General features: G+C 29.0%; 1 protein-coding gene and 1 long non-coding RNA gene across 2 annotated transcripts; both read right to left on the bottom strand.

Annotated features, from left to right (window-relative positions):
* Positions 1-2,259: 2,259 nt before the first annotated feature.
* LOC115245132 (cell wall adhesin EAP1-like) lies at positions 2,260-6,415 on the bottom strand. Its single transcript, XM_029823259.1, has 4 exons — positions 6,310-6,415; positions 3,579-4,016; positions 2,975-3,082; positions 2,260-2,554 (listed from the first exon to the last, which is right to left on the bottom strand). The coding sequence occupies exons 1-4, from the start codon at positions 6,374-6,376 to the stop codon at positions 2,334-2,336; spliced, it is 834 nt and encodes a 277-aa protein (XP_029679119.1). The 5' UTR covers positions 6,377-6,415; the 3' UTR covers positions 2,260-2,333.
* Positions 6,416-9,650: 3,235 nt separating this feature from the next.
* Positions 9,651-10,461, bottom strand: LOC115245138. Its single transcript, XR_003885486.1, has 2 exons — positions 10,295-10,461; positions 9,651-10,005 (listed from the first exon to the last, which is right to left on the bottom strand). It is a non-coding gene; the product is annotated as an uncharacterized LOC115245138 (long non-coding RNA).
* Between the last annotated feature and the right edge of the window lie 5,835 nt (positions 10,462-16,296).

The raw sequence follows: 16,296 nt of genomic DNA on the forward strand, positions 1-16,296 counted from the left end.
TTTGATACTTTAGAATTATATATTTCATTATATAAAAGAAATATCGTTTGAAATTATTTTGTTAGCAAATCAATTTTCATATAAAAAACAACTGCAATACAATAATATAAATACAATAATATAAATAATACAATAACATAAATTAGAAATGAAAAATGTACTGTTGTATATTTGTTACGTTTTCTAAATTTATAGAAAAGTTTTATTAAGAATTTTTTTGAAATACAATGTGTCTCTTTTGTAGAGATACTTATATGATATTAATTTTGTAAAATATAAACAGTGAAACAACCTAATTATCTTTTCAATACTGCAATATTTTGTAATTTTGATATAATTATTAATACTATTCAATAATTTCACGATATCTGTTACTAAAATCAAACGTACTATTTTTAACGAAAACCGTTTTATATTTAACTCGAATTATTTTATAAATATTAATCTAAATATACAAAAGAGATCTAATATTAAATTATTTAGTATATCAAAAAGCAAAAACTTGAAAGATTGACGTAGATAATTTGCGTGTACACGTATCTGTACATTTAATTTTTTCAGCAGTATTTGGAGTATTCGAAATAATGATTTTTATTGTGTATTTTAGTGTGAAATAAAATTGTACAGCTATTCATTGTCTATCGCGAGTTTGCTATTAAAGAATATCTTCATTTAAGTGCGCACAAAACCGCTATAATAATTCTACGATCACTAAGCAACTTTTTTTAGCAAACATTCTTTTTATCAAATTTCGCTTTATAGTAATCGATATTATGTTTTGTGAAGCTACTCTGCTTCCGTCATTCCCAAGTATTTCTTAAGCTACAAATAAAATTCATTAGATAACGTAAAGTACGATATGGCCGTGAAATTCGTTTCTGTTAATTCACAGACGGTATTATCCACGTGAACGTAACGCAGTTCCATTTACTGCGTTCGATAACGTAATCGTAGACGGGCGGGTACTCTTAAAGCTTAAATAGAGAGACTTGGGACGTGGGAAGACTTAATCGTAAAGGACGCAATCGCTAAAATGTTTACTGTTGATTGACTGCACACTTGTTTAGATTCTTTTGGCATACGAATACGAAATAAGGATGTCAACGACATCGATTTGTAAAAGCGACGTGATTATGTACGATTGAGTGAAATACAAGAATCAGACGAACTAACAAGTATCGCATCCAATCTTGGGATAGAAAGAGATGCATATTCGCCCATTATGTGAAATTTAAAAAATGAGAGCGTATCATCGCCCTTATAAAGACAACAAAACTCTTTAATAATTTAATTAATTAACGTCAATCAGGATAGTTGTAATACAGGAGATAAATATGATCTTTAAATATTTTTCAGTGATAAACTTAATGTATACGAAATCATATCTATATATAATCATTTCATTGGCAAGTAATATTTTTTCTAGCGTAATAATATATTATCCCATTGCATCTATAATATTATTTTCTTACAACTCAGTTACAGAATATAGTTCATTAAAAATATCTATATGTGCAGACCACCTATATGAATAACACAATACAATATACACATAATACAATAAATAGATTTACTCTACAGAAGGATATACACAGGTGTTCAATATTAAAAATATTAAGCACAGAAATAATTTTGTACAATACCGTAAAAATAACGTACAAAAACTTGAACGTTAAATCATACAATACAATATATTATTATAGATGTTACGCTTTGATGTGGCTTAGCTTATCGATGAGTAACTTAAGTTGACAAAATTAGTTAAATAAGCTGCGACATGGCTGCTCGTAAGCGTGAAATCCATAAAATTAAAAGTGTACTCACGTATATTTAGATGTAATTGTTCTCTCGAAACCATAAAGTTCTGTGATCGTTCTACCATGAAGAGTACATAATACCCTTACAGTGGTGCCCAATCTGTTCAACGTGTTTCTTAAACGTACATAAAAAATGGCAATAATGCTTTTTAAATGGCACGTTAATAGATAATTTTTAAATAATATGTATAATAGCAAAAGTGTGCAAGATCTTTATGGTGAATAATGAGAAACAATCATTAACGCGTATTGTATTAATATGTTTTGTTTAATTTTATGAATAATATCTAATTAATTTCAGTTCTAATCAAGACAGCCATATTGTTATTTTAAATTTTTGTATAAATAATCTTAACAAAGTTTGCATTTTTTATTGGTGAAAACTTATTTAATATAAAATATTCTCAAATTCTCTATAGCCAAAAGATTATTTATTATAAAATTATTGAATAAAATTATATATATTATATAAAAGATTATAAAAATTAAGATACACATTATTTTATAAATAACGTGTTATAATGTAATACTTAAGAATTGATAAGAATCTGCAAGAATAAATACAATCGCCCATGAAACCATCAGCCATGACAAAGTTACCATATTAATTGATACCGCGGTAGCATTATTACATTTATTTGAATTGCATTTTTTTTTAATTTTACACTTCTCTTCTTCAGGACATTTATAGGACGCAGCAACGCATCCACGTTCGATGACCACAGTATTGTTATATTCTATATGGAAAGAAATAATATTTAAATTTCTAACAAAATCATTTCTTCTCGTTGTTGCATAAAAGAAAAATATATATGCATAATATATAATGTATCAAAATATTATATTAATAAAAATTCTGTTGACCGATACATAAGAAAGTTACAAAATTTGTATATTTGAAATATCAGAACATTATATTGTTACACACATTGCAAATTTTTGCAAATTAAAATGTTAAAATTTTATTTGAGAAATCTCTCTCTCTCTCTCTCTCTCTCTCTCTCTCAAGTAAATATTCTCATATCTGTAATGGCAAATCATTGAAAAGAGAATCTAGAGTTGCCAAAAGGATTTTTATGAAAAACATTTGTAAAAAAAAAAATCTTGAGAAAGAATCTAATTCGAAGCTATAAAATATTAATTATTTGTATACTTACCACGTTCGATTACGGCACAATTCCATTCTTCTTCATTAGGTGCGTCTGTTTGAACATAAGAGCTTCTATGTTGAAAAATACTTCTACGTAATCTGTAGTGATCTGGTACTAATTAAAAAAAAACATTAGTAAATATTATATAGTTAATATATACATATATAGTTCAATATTTTGTTCTAAATTGACAAAAAAAAAGAAAGAAAACAAGATCAGTAATCAAAGAAACAAATTATATTTATATTTTTATATTTATATATTTTGTATTAAGAGTGTACGCGCAATTATCGTTTGCATTAATACAAATAATTTGTCAAGAATTGTTTGTCTATGAAATCTTTTCTCATGCAATGCAATTCAATAGCAATTTAAAAAAAGTATATAAAAAATCTATTATTAATGCTATTAATATAATCGATTAAAAATATTTTGCACATTCTAAAAATTCTCTTGTTTTTTTAATCTCCATTAAACGGTTATACTTTCATTGTATTACATCTTGTATTACATCTTAATATTATTGAGAGATTATTAAGCTGTTTAATTAACTATATTGAATTTAATATATTTTAATAAGTGTAAAACTTATTTTTTATTTTTTAGATACCTTTTGCATCAATTTCCAGTTTTTTATTGAACATCCTTGTCTCATCTAGAGCCGCGATTGTTTCCGTCATGGTCGGGGATGTTTGAGTCGGGGTTGTTTCCGGCGTGGTCGGAGATGTCTGAGGCGGGGTTGTTTCCGGCGTGGTCGGAGATGTCTGAGCCGGGGTTGTTTCCGGCGGGGGCGGAGATGTCTGAGCCGGGGTTGTTTCCGGCGTGGTCGGGGATGTTTGAGTCGGAGTTGTTTTCGGTGTAGTCGGAGTTGTCTGAGATGGGGTTGTTTTCGTCGTGGTCGGAGATGTCTTAGCCGAGGTTGTTTCTGTCGTGGTCGGAGTTGACGGTATAGTTGTCAAAGACACACATTCTTCAACGTTTGAGTATGGTCCCTCCACGCAAGTAGGATCTTCTAATGAGTTACAGGTATAACATTGCAATGCGTCCCCTTGGAAATGATAAAGCATCAGATTAGTAATAATATTTTTGCGCATAACTATATATTAAAGTAAATGTTATTGTTTTAATTAATTAATATAGAATTTTTTTAATTGCTCCGATATCACATTTTTGACAATATATTTTATTTTATTAATCTTTTAAATTCTCTTTGCACAATAATTGATGACGCCTATCAATTAACATGTAAATTCTGTTATGCCTTAACAGGAGGATTTTAACTCACTCTCTTTTCTTAATTCCATGTTCTATAATTTTTATTTTATAATACTTTTTAATAAATCTAATAATTTTAGTGTTGTTTTAAGTTTTTTGGTGAAAACTATTTGTTTCATTTTTTGCGATTTTCTTCAAAACGAAGCAAAAACGAGCAAATCTCTAAAGAACTTTTTGTCTTAGTTTATCGGTCCCCTACACGCTCCTAAAGTTTTGACATTTAAATTGGGGACACCCTGTATATATAATAAAACCAGATAGACGGGTCAAACCGGGTACCTTTGTTTCTTCGTGATAAGTGCTATTATCTTTGGCTAACTTGTGTTATCAGTTGTAGATTGATATCAACATTATTTTAAGATGAACCGTGCCCTGTGCAGACGATATTTCTTTTTTGAGAGAAGTGTTTAAAATTTTTGGGCCAAAAAAGATCGATATCGAGGCAATAATCGAGTCATTATGGACTTTTTCTACACAGAGCATCTGTTTCGCTAAATGCAGAATTGCATTTTGTACGTATTAGTTTTGATTGTCACTTTATACTTCAGAATGTACAGCCGCCGTGTTTGTTATTTTCCTCGTGTTGGGGCAAAACCGGGTATCTACACATTTTATATAATGAAAAGAGGAAAAACTGCCATTTGACTTTGTCTTCCTACAAAAAGCAGTTGGAAATGAAGATTGTCACTCAGAAAAAGAAACCACTAAAAAAAAGCTTTTTAAGATCCCTAAAGTTAAAAATTTAAATAAGGAAGTCCTGCAGCAATGTAAAGCAAGAGGATATCTTCGTTTGTGATTTTTATTTATAGAATACATTTTGTTTATAGAATACATTTTTGTATTGCAGTTTGATTAAAATAAATGAAGATTCCTTAATTGCATGGTGTTTTACATGCTTTCAAATAGGTACCCGATTTTATCCTACCGGTGAGACAAAACTGGGTATTTTGATTTCTTTAAAAAATCCTGTTATTCTTGGTAACTAAATATTTTTTTTTTCGGCAATTAGCCTCATTTTCTGATAGTTCAAGGTCCATTAAAGACTACTAACAATCAATAGAATTTTTTTTGCTCTTTGATTTTTTGTAGAAAGACAAATCCAAAAAAGTACTCGGTTTTACCCTACTTTTCCCTATATATAACTCGAGGGAAAATGCAATGTTGGTAAAATGTTTCCTTTCCGTTTTAAGTTTTTTAAGTTTTTCGATAAAGAATCTAAAATAAAAAGTTATTGTTACGTAATACTTGTAACATTACTACGTAATGAATGGATTTATTTGGATTATTATTCTTAGTGAATCATGTAATTTATTCACACATTACAAATGTATACACAAGTTCTGTATTTTTTTTTAATTTTTACATTTAATTTTTATTATGTGCAATAAGATGCTGCATATATATATATATATATATATATATGTATATACAGGGTGGACTAGTAACTCTCGCCACCTGAAATATTTCCGTTACTTATAATAATATGGAAAAATGTTATATACAAAAGTTTTGTGACTTTGGGGGGGACATAAGATGGTGTCATTGGTTTGACCTTGAATAGTCGTTTGAAGATCGCATGAAAGTGACTTTCGATTTCTTAAATGGAAACCCCCATTTTTATTGCATATTCGTGTAACTTATCCCGAGAGCTTTTCAAAACACTATGATAAAGTATTTTTTCATTAAGTACTTTTTGAGTTATTTTATATTTTATTCTGACATATTTTGATATAAAAAATAAAATATCTCGTAAAATATTTAGTTTTCGATAATCTTACCGTAATACTTTAATAATAATAATAATAATAATAAAAAACTTAGATTTCTTTAATTATAATCAAATATAAATATAATGACGATATCTTCAATTTGTTTTATTTTGTTTTGCTCATAATTAATAATTACAAAAATATTGCTTTTCAAAATTAGGTATGGCGTATTCCCCCAAATTACCCTATATTTATATACACATACAATCTATTGTGCAATTTAATTTTTTTTTAATCCATTTTTGGCAGAATTTTTAGTGCAATAATTGAATTATTATAAAGGTTTGTATCACTTACCTGAATGAATAATAGTATATATAACTATAGAAATGATGATCACTAAGGAACGATTTTGCTTTTCCATTTTTGATGCGTCTTGATTTACGTCAAACCAACAACTGCGGCGGTGCATCAAGAAATCTGAATGCACTTTCCAACATTATCACCGATTTTCATCATATAGCTAACCGCGATAAACGTTAAATTATCGCAAGTATGGTCATCAATGCTATCATCTCCATGATGCGATTAAGACAAAAAAAATGGATTATCAGGGATTCACCGTTCTCAATACTTTTTTGCAATTATGCTTTTTATGAGGAAGAATAGCTCAAAAATATTTTATTAACAAAAGAGCTTTTTGTTTTTTAACATGCATATAATATAATAAATATAGTATAAATTATAATAGAAAACATATTATTTTTTTCAAAGTGCTACTTTTTTGTTATTTTAGAGAATTTTATTAAGAATTTTTAGAAAACAATTCTTTACGATATTAGTATTGCAAATTTTACAAAATTAGTGGAGTTTATTCTAAATATATCTCAAAAAGTTTTTTTTTTATAACTACTAAAAACATGAAGCAGATTTGACACATCGGATCACAAATATACAGTTTTTTTACAATAGTTTTTTAAGTTTAGTTACAAATTATAATTAACGTTATGTGTGTACAAGGAATACATATTATTCCGTAACATCCGCATTTTTTTATGCATTTACGTACAAAAATTGTAAAATTTCGACCATTATTCCGGCGTTATGTGTCATTCTTGAAGTCGCGGTCAATTAGTAACAATTACAATTATTTCTATTGCACAGAATATGTCAAAACAAGCAGATGTGATTAAAAATGTAGATTTGAAAACGAAATTGACATTACTTTTATGTCTCTTGTTTGGTAACTTTTTAGTTTTTAATTGACATTCTTGATACGTGCGACAAATGAGGTTTTTGCTAAAGTGATATATCCAGTGGAAATTAATTTCCGCTCGTGTGCATACTATACGATTTTCTCGAAAGCAAAACTTGCAGAAGAATCGTTTGAGAGATAAGCTATCATTACACCATCGATGGCAAACATCTCGTAAGAAACTGATTTATTTCTTTGTCATTCGCAAAGATTTCGCTGCGATATCGAGAAACTGTATCCATTCGGAATATTTTTCAATTTCATTTAAACGTCTATTTATCGGAATTCATTTTTTCAACTTTCCTTAGTCAAACGAGTAATATTCACATAATTACCTGATTGATAAGCAAAAGAATAAATAAGATAAAAATAAATCGAATAAAACAGAAATAAATATAATTAATATTTGCCTTGAATCCAAAATGGGATTAACAGGCAACAGACTTATAATCGCTCGCCGGTATCACAATTATCTGAATAATTATTTACACAAACTTGCAACGACCGATATAATATCAGGTTTTGAAACGTTAATCTTCTTTTCTCAGAGTAAAATTCTTTGCTTGCGGAAAAAATATTACAAAAGAATAATTTTGCATTAGATACATTCATAATTTTCATGTATAATAAAAACGATTAGTAATCGACGGATATCATTAACGTGATACAAAATAAAATAATATTTTTGATTTCGGATTTTCCGATTTGAGTTTAATAATACCAAAACCCAACAATAATTTGTGTCGAAACTGCGTCGAACGATATGTGTCTTCTACAAGGCGCGGTAGAACCAGGGAGCAATTATGCCGTGAAAAGGGAGAGCCCTGTACGTAAGTTGGGTGTTTGCTAGAGCGTGAAGATATTCGCTTCCCACGCTTCCCAAGCTGTGAAATAACAATGATGCTCACGGATGCTTGCGCATCCTCGCCGTCTTTGGTTGTTTGGCGTCAATATATTTCCCGCTCGATATTTCTTCAAATTTCTCCTCGCCGTGCTAAATCGGCTCCTTTTGATCAGGCACTAGAACATGAAACGGCAACTCCTGCCTCTTTTCTCTTTTCTTTTATTATATGTTTAATCAACGTAGTTTTGAAACATAAATTATATCTAAGATCTTTGCTCGCGCATCATAATATCAATTTTCTAAATATAGTCCATAAATAATCTATAATAGATTATATATTTATCGATATTTACACAATGAACATTATATTATTGCAAATTGTGCTATAAATGAATCATAGACAATGATAACACAGGCAGACAAAAAAAAATTTTTGTCAAGTAACTTTAATCAGAATAGGTGTCTCTTATAGATTTTTGGCCATAAAAAACAATGCCGCTGTCCAAATTGCTCCATCATGTCAGGTTTTAAAGTTATTTTAAATTTTAAAATGAAAAATCGCCGATTTCTCATCTTAAAATTTAAAATAACTTTAAAACCTGACATGATGGAGCAATTTGGACAGCGGCATTGTTTTTTATGGCCAAAAATTTATAAGAAACACCTATTCTGATTAAAGTTACTTGACAAAAATTTTTTTTTGTCGGCCTGTAATTAAAAGTTTAAAATATCGTTATAAAATGATAAAAGAACATGCATATATTGCAAAACACTTACAAATTATTGACAATATACGTGTATACCACAGATTCTTTGTCTATTTAAAGATATACAGATCTGTTTTAATAAATTTTATATTATTTATATTTTAGAACAAAATTTTATTGTCAAAAATGTTGGAACTTATACGGAATATAATACTTACTTAGTCAGGGCTTACAGTATCTTCAACTTGCATTTCTAAAAATTGATTCTTTTTTTTCTAAGATAGAAATGTATATCATATCAAGGTAACCATTCCACTAGTAGGTACTTTGCGAAAAGATCAAAATCTGATGCATCTACATCGCATTATACACATCGTAGCGATTAAATTCAGGAAAGACGAAATCTTCAATTAAACTTCCGAAATGAGATTACACTTGTTCCGCTACTTTTACTTAATCGACAAAAAGAAACCTGCGATTGCTCCCGCAGATTTCACATTTGAATATTCGACGACAGAAGGCGAGTGCTAACAATTGCGTGTTCTTCGCCTTTGACGTCAAATTTTATTGATAGACTTAAACAAATTTGTATAGAGAGAAATAATTGCATATATACAATATACTATACTATACAAGTATACAATATATTATACTATACACATAATATACTACGTTTCAGTATAAAGCATCATTGCAATAAAACTTTAAGTTAAAACTCATATGCAATATAAATGAGACTAATATTTCGTTATTTCTGCGAATTGCAGTTGTGATTTTTGCTATATTACTAATATCTAAATAATGATTCATGTGATAACAAATACTTTAAACTAAATTTTGTGCAATTGCTAGATAACAAGGGATTAGCCTATCAACCATAAATCATACTTAGTATGGTTATAATACGGACATTTATTCACACAAAATATATTTTTATATATGATAATAAAATAATATAATTACACATTACAATTTATATAATCCTGACAAAAACATTATTTCGAGCAATTTTTCACATTATTATAGATAAATTACCATAGAATAGTTGTAATAATTGAAAATTCTGCTAAATATATTGTGCCATAATCACTTAATCATAATCTTTTTATATAACTCATCTTAAGTGCATTGTAGTCTCAATTGTATCATGCTATGCTATTTCTATACGCCAGGAAGTTTGCCAAGATATTTAAAAAAAGTCTTAGGAGGAATCCTCCATAGAAGAATAGCAGATTTAGTAGACCTCGCTGCAATATAAAAAAATAATTAAAATTTAATTTTTATATACATACATAACTTTGATTATTATACCAACATGTATAAGAGATATTAAGATTATACAATATATATTTTATTATTGACACACTATATACAAAATAATTTTTTATATAAAAATTTTTATTTACAAATAAATAAATGTATTGTTAATATCTTATAATATTCCTACGTGTTATTTCACACACACATTTACAATATAATTATCGCATATATAATTTTAACAAAAAAACATATATATTCATTAAATAAAAGTTATACCTTAGATCGTGATCGCAGAGTAGGGTCCACTTCAGCTGATGGTTCAGCCATGACATCAAAGGTCGAGATAACCGCAAAAATGACAACTAACAAAAATACATATGTTACAGTATTCATCATTATAGACTTATGAAGGACTGATCCAGAAATTTTGAATTTTAATACTATATCTTTATATAGTACCTCAATTTATATAGCAAAAAATCGTGATCTGGACATCATAAACATTATCTAATCTGAAAAATTCCAACATTTATTAAGATTATTAAATTTTATTTAAGCATTACTATTTTTTAAGCTCAAGATAAAGTAAAACCTATTGTATATAAAATTGCTCAAAAAAGAAACACGATGATTTTAGTGTTATATCTTTCCGTCATGTAATAGCGGTTTTTTTTTTTACCAGGCATTAGAACGCGGAACAGCGACTTTTTTCTGTCTCTTTCCTCTCTTCTTCTTCTAATAATAATAATAATAATTATAATAAACGTAAATATTAATAAACGTAGTTTTGAAAGATAAACGTCAATAGCTTATACAAACTCTAGGCTAATTCGGAGAATCGATTTTTTCTTAAAGAAAATATGAAAAATGTGTATGTAGGAACTGTACAAATAATTCGACGAAGTTTCCATTTGTTTCAACATATATACATTACTAATTATTATCAGATAATGCAATATGTTTTACTTTCATTTTTCTATATTTTTTTTATCTTTTTACTCATTGCGCAACAAATACAAGTCCTCGATGCCTTTAATATCGATCGACATGCGTCAATATGTACTCACATGTAGTATACACGTCGTAAAAAGGTGGCGAATGAGATAAGCATATCTGATCGGTATCAATACATGGATGTGTTGTTTAGCTGCGAAGCGATCATCCATATGTTGCAACGGTACGGAATGTAACTGATATAAGTACGTCAAGCAAATTTATGGTAATGAATGTAATACATTAGAATAATGCTCTACACGATGTTTCCGCGCCTTAATTATACTTTCTTCGATAGATCAAAGTCGTTCGGTTTTATATTCAGCAAAAGCGTAGCGCTTCCCTCTTAATGCACTCGAGTTCGTTGACATACATAGACTGTTTACTTCAAGAAAAACACAATGGGTGTTAAAGAAGTGAACAAGAGGACATGAAATTCGTGCATTAATGTACTCAATTCTTTAATGCATTTACTCTATTCAAACTCATTAATATTTCCAATATCGCTAAGTGACTTAATAAAAATTCATGCAAGATAAATCTAAAAATAAAGGTGACGTGAGACAAACTTTCTTATCAATTCCTCGAAGGTGAACGTCTATGCGATAATCATCGGAGCTTTGTTGCAATAATTGAATTAGAATTTGCACGCATTCGCGAGCGTCATGGTTTGTTCTTCTCGTATAAAAATTTTCGCGTTTTACAATATCGCGGGGATGCATGCAGAAAGAAAGAAGGGATGGAAAACGTGTGAACATAGACAAATACATATATGTCAGGAAGTATGGGGGTGGCATAAGGTAAAACTTTTGTACGCAAATTTCATCAGTATTACCAAGATACGATCTGCAACTACTGCGAGACAAAAATGTCGAGATTGACATTTTGGCGTCTCGCATCTCAATACTTCAGTCTCTCAATACTTCACAATTTAATGCATATTATATGGAAATTAATTTATAATAATAGTAAAGATATACATGGAAATATTTAGTAAATCTATCTTTCACGAAATGTGCATGATTCTGACAATGTTGTAATTCTCAATAGTTTTTAAATTTTGTAATGTGCGAATGAAATAATGAAACTTGTCTAAAAAATAGTAGTAACATGTCAAAATTATTCTCCTACCTTAGATTTTAATTTTCAATCTAACATCTATTTTGATACTTTACGCACACATTTAGATTTTTCTTCTGGTAAAACTATTTAATTTATGTTCAAAGCTTCTCTCTGTCTTTTTTAAATCTCTAAGTATAAAAAGTTGTTTGTTCACCTATTTTTGTGATTTATTTGACTATTTAAGGTATAAAATAAGAGTTCAATTTCTATATAAATTAAATCTATCGAAATTCTCTAGAATCGTGAGAAAATTTAAATTGAAAATAGGACCAAATTTTCTCGGGTACATTCCATGTCAATTAAGATATTTCGCAACACTTACAATCATGTATCACATATTTTTGTGAGATTCGAAAAAAATAGAGTATGCAAATTATATTTTACTATATATTTAATATATCTAACAGTTTTTTTTTTCTAAATAGAAATGATATACTGCAAAGCAAATTATCAATTCAAATCGTTTTTGAAACACTGTGCAAAGACAGTTCGCAACTTCAAACAAAAATTTCTCAATTTTGTAAGATTTCCCAATCTCTCGTTCACGCCGCGCTGTCATAAAAAAAGGATACTTTGTTTTAAGAGCAATCTCATTGGACAGCGAGAAAAGAGAACCTCAATTTTCCGCGCTCCGTTAATCCACGAGACCGTGCAACGAGCAAACGCTGAAGGAGATAGAGCGGCCAATCTCCCAAACCAGTTGTGAACTTAATCCCATGATCTTCCTGCGAGCTTCGCACAATGCGCTCGCCGTTAAATTAATATTAACCACCGGCAGCGTCGCCGTTTCGTAAACATTCCTACATATCACGTTCCGCAAAAGCGCGAGGATTCTCTTATTATCTTATTATTTCTTTGTGCACCAATTTTTATATCAGTCTTAGCCACTTGTCATAATGATTCATAATTTTGAGTTACGTAACAATTGTTATTCTGTTCTTTCATGAAAAACGATTATATAAATGAGCAGATAGGAGATGAAGAAAAGCGGAAAATAATGATAAGAAATGTAAAAACAAATGTGACGGTTCTGTTTGTTCTTCGTTTTTAAATTCTACATTAGAACACCGATTTCGGTAGAGAGTAAACCGGAACAATGAGAATATTACATCTGATAAAATTTAATCTCTATTGAGATATTGATACATTTTTACCACAGTATCTTTGCATTTTATCGTTCGATATCTTTTATAAGATGTCTGACGGATTTCCTGAGAAATGAGTAAAAAAAAAAAATATAATATATAAGCTTTCTATATTTATTGTACAGATTATTATTAGATTAGTTACATTACCTAGATTTGATTGAATTAATAAATTAATAAATTTGGATATATATGTATATGAGAAATATGTATTATATATTTTGAAAGTTTTCCTGAAAGCATAAAAGAGAGAACGCTTTTATAATTAATTGATGTATGACTCATTATTCATTTGCAAGCTAAAGATAAAATTAAAATAAAACCAAAGATAAAATTAATTTACTTGCACGATATTTTATCATTATAAAATATTTTAAAGAAACATAAAGAATTTTCTACGACGCCAATGTCATATCAGATAAAATATAAGATCTAAGTGATTAAGTACTTTCGATAAAAGTGTGAATTATACGTTATTTCTTTATATTTTTATTTTTTTAAACAAAAGCCATTGTCGGAAATGCGTGCTGGTGACGGCACACATCACTGAACAGTGATGAAGAAAGTTTATTATCAAAAACAGTAAGAATGATTATCGGAATTTTGATCAGAGAAATTAAAGATAAGGCTTTATTGTGCTGGATTGACGTTGCATTTTTCACAACTTCCACTTGTATAAATTTTCGCGTATATATATTGTAAGCAATAATATGATCGTATTAATAATAATTTACGTTATATAAATGCATCGATCATATCAATATACTAAAACTTTTGAAATTTGTTTTGTAAGAAATATAAAGTAAAGATAATTGACAGTGATACTCAAAATCAAAAAAGAACTCTAATATCGAATCTCAATTTTTAATCTAGATAGCCGTTAATAATTTTAATATTAGCGCGGTATTCACATAAGATAAAATAAACCGTAAATGCATAATCGCAGCAATGGAACGAGTCGCTAAAATCATTTATGATCGGCGCACGTGGGCCGCGTAGGTAGGTTTAGGACCAGAATATCATCACAAAGATATAATTATCATTTATTACTAATGCACGACGGACACGCCACAATTTATGGTTTAACGATGATAGCGCAGTAACACACGGAATTTTATGACATATAAAATAAAATTTCGTTTAAACTGCGCCGCAGGATTATTGCTTTATCATATATTGTTTCCATCGTCGAAAAAAGACGTACCGTAGACGTTAACGTTTTAAAAATTTAGCAACAGAGCTGAACGCATAGGCTATCAGAATTAATCGATATGAATGATGTTAACTTTCTGTAAAAGAGTAAAACGAAGAACGCGATGCACTCCGAGATAATGCACGTATTGCAGAATATGTGTGTGTATGTATGTGTGTATATATGTGTGTATATATAAAATACAGTCACGAAATATATCACAAGAACAAATAGAAGTTAAAACACCATGCTTATGGCACTTTTACCTCTATGATATAGATAAGTAGAATATTTACCGTGAAAATATGTATTAAGTGCAAGCATTAAATCGAAGTTTCGCTCGCATCTCGCTGACCTTTTATAACTCGCCGTAAGCTGGATGCAATATTCTATGGAGGAATATCTCTTGGCTTTAATATCATTTTTCTTCATTAATTACCTCAGATGTATCCTATTAACGAAAATATATGCGATGCAAAATATAAAAATTTGCTTCTATACGTTATGATAATCTCAATCGCTCTGTTTTTTTAAATTAATTTCGATAATGGAAGAAGTTATAATGTATAGGGAGGAAGAGAAAGAGAGAGGGAGAGAGAGAAAGAATGAAAATGAGATGCGTATAATAAAATCTGCTTATTGTTAAATTTATTTTTAAAATAGGAGAATTTTTTTATAGTAGAGTATAACAAATAAAGATAAAATTTAAATTAAATTCTTTAAACTGAAAATTCTTTTCTATATAATGAGATGATTAATAAGAACTATTCGAATTGAAGAACGATGCAAAAAAGATGTTCTAATCTGTTTAGAGTGTTTAGAGGGTAATATCATAACATACACGCTGGATACCACACAGCTAAAAATATGTCGATGATTCTACTAAAATCAACTCTGCCTTATTTTAAAAAGATGTAGTCTGCACTTTGAATAATTTATTCATTCGAATATTTGCTGTCCAACACCGTCTCCAACTTTCCGCTACTTCCCCGAATTCAATTTCAATATAACGAGTAAATTTACTGAAAAATAAATAATGCATAGCAAATTGAAAAACGTTTCTTCCTCTTTTACTCGCGTTTCCATTACTACCTATCGATATTCGACAACAAATATAATATTATTTCTGATCGTACCATAAACGAATTATCGAGATTGATTTGTTAAATTATAACAGTTGTGTCTACAATTAATCGTGAATAATAATAATTACAAATTTAAAATAACATTATGAGATAATAAAAAAGAAATGTGCGATTATTATAAAGCACATTTACAGACTATTGATAATATGCATATACAATAGACTTTTCGTCCATTTAGAGATATAGATTTATATTTTAATAAACTTTTTAAATAAATCTCTAGCATTCTTTAAAATAAAATTATCGGCACTGATGTTAAAGTTCACTTGCGGAATAATTAAGTCGCAATCATTTCAACTTGCATTGTTGTAAATTAATCTGTTTTCATCAGATGGAATGTATGTTATATCGAAATAGCCATTCTACTAGTATTTGATGGAAGTCTATGCAAAAGATCAAACTCTATATGTCCGACACGGCAAGGAATGATACGTGCATAAAATGATGGCCAAGTTTAGGACGAAATCCAATCTTTCATTAAACTTATGAAGCGAGATTGTGAGTCTTGTCTCGCTACTCTTACAATTGTGTGTGGTCTGTGCAAAAGAAATCATCTCCGCAGATTACTCATAATTGATTGTCCAAAGATGAAAGCCGAATGTTAATGATTGCTTGTTCAATCTGTCTGTAACGTTAAATGTTACTGCTAAGTAAAAGTCAAATTAAAACTCTGTTGCAATG

Source organism: Formica exsecta, unplaced genomic scaffold (assembly GCF_003651465.1).
Source record: "Formica exsecta isolate Colony F162 unplaced genomic scaffold, ASM365146v1 scaffold915, whole genome shotgun sequence".
In the NCBI taxonomy this organism is placed as follows: domain Eukaryota; kingdom Metazoa; phylum Arthropoda; class Insecta; order Hymenoptera; family Formicidae; genus Formica; species Formica exsecta.

Coding starts and splice junctions, on each gene's coding strand:
- LOC115245132 (XM_029823259.1), bottom strand. CDS start 6,376: ATGGAAAAGCAAAATCGTTCCTTAGTGATCATCATTTCTATAGTTATA. Junction 4,017..6,309: donor ATATACTATTATTCATTCAG/GTAAGTGATACA, acceptor ATCATTTCCAAG/GGGACGCATTGCAATGTTAT. Junction 3,083..3,578: donor ACTGGAAATTGATGCAAAAG/GTATCTAAAAAA, acceptor TTTTTTAATTAG/TACCAGATCACTACAGATTA.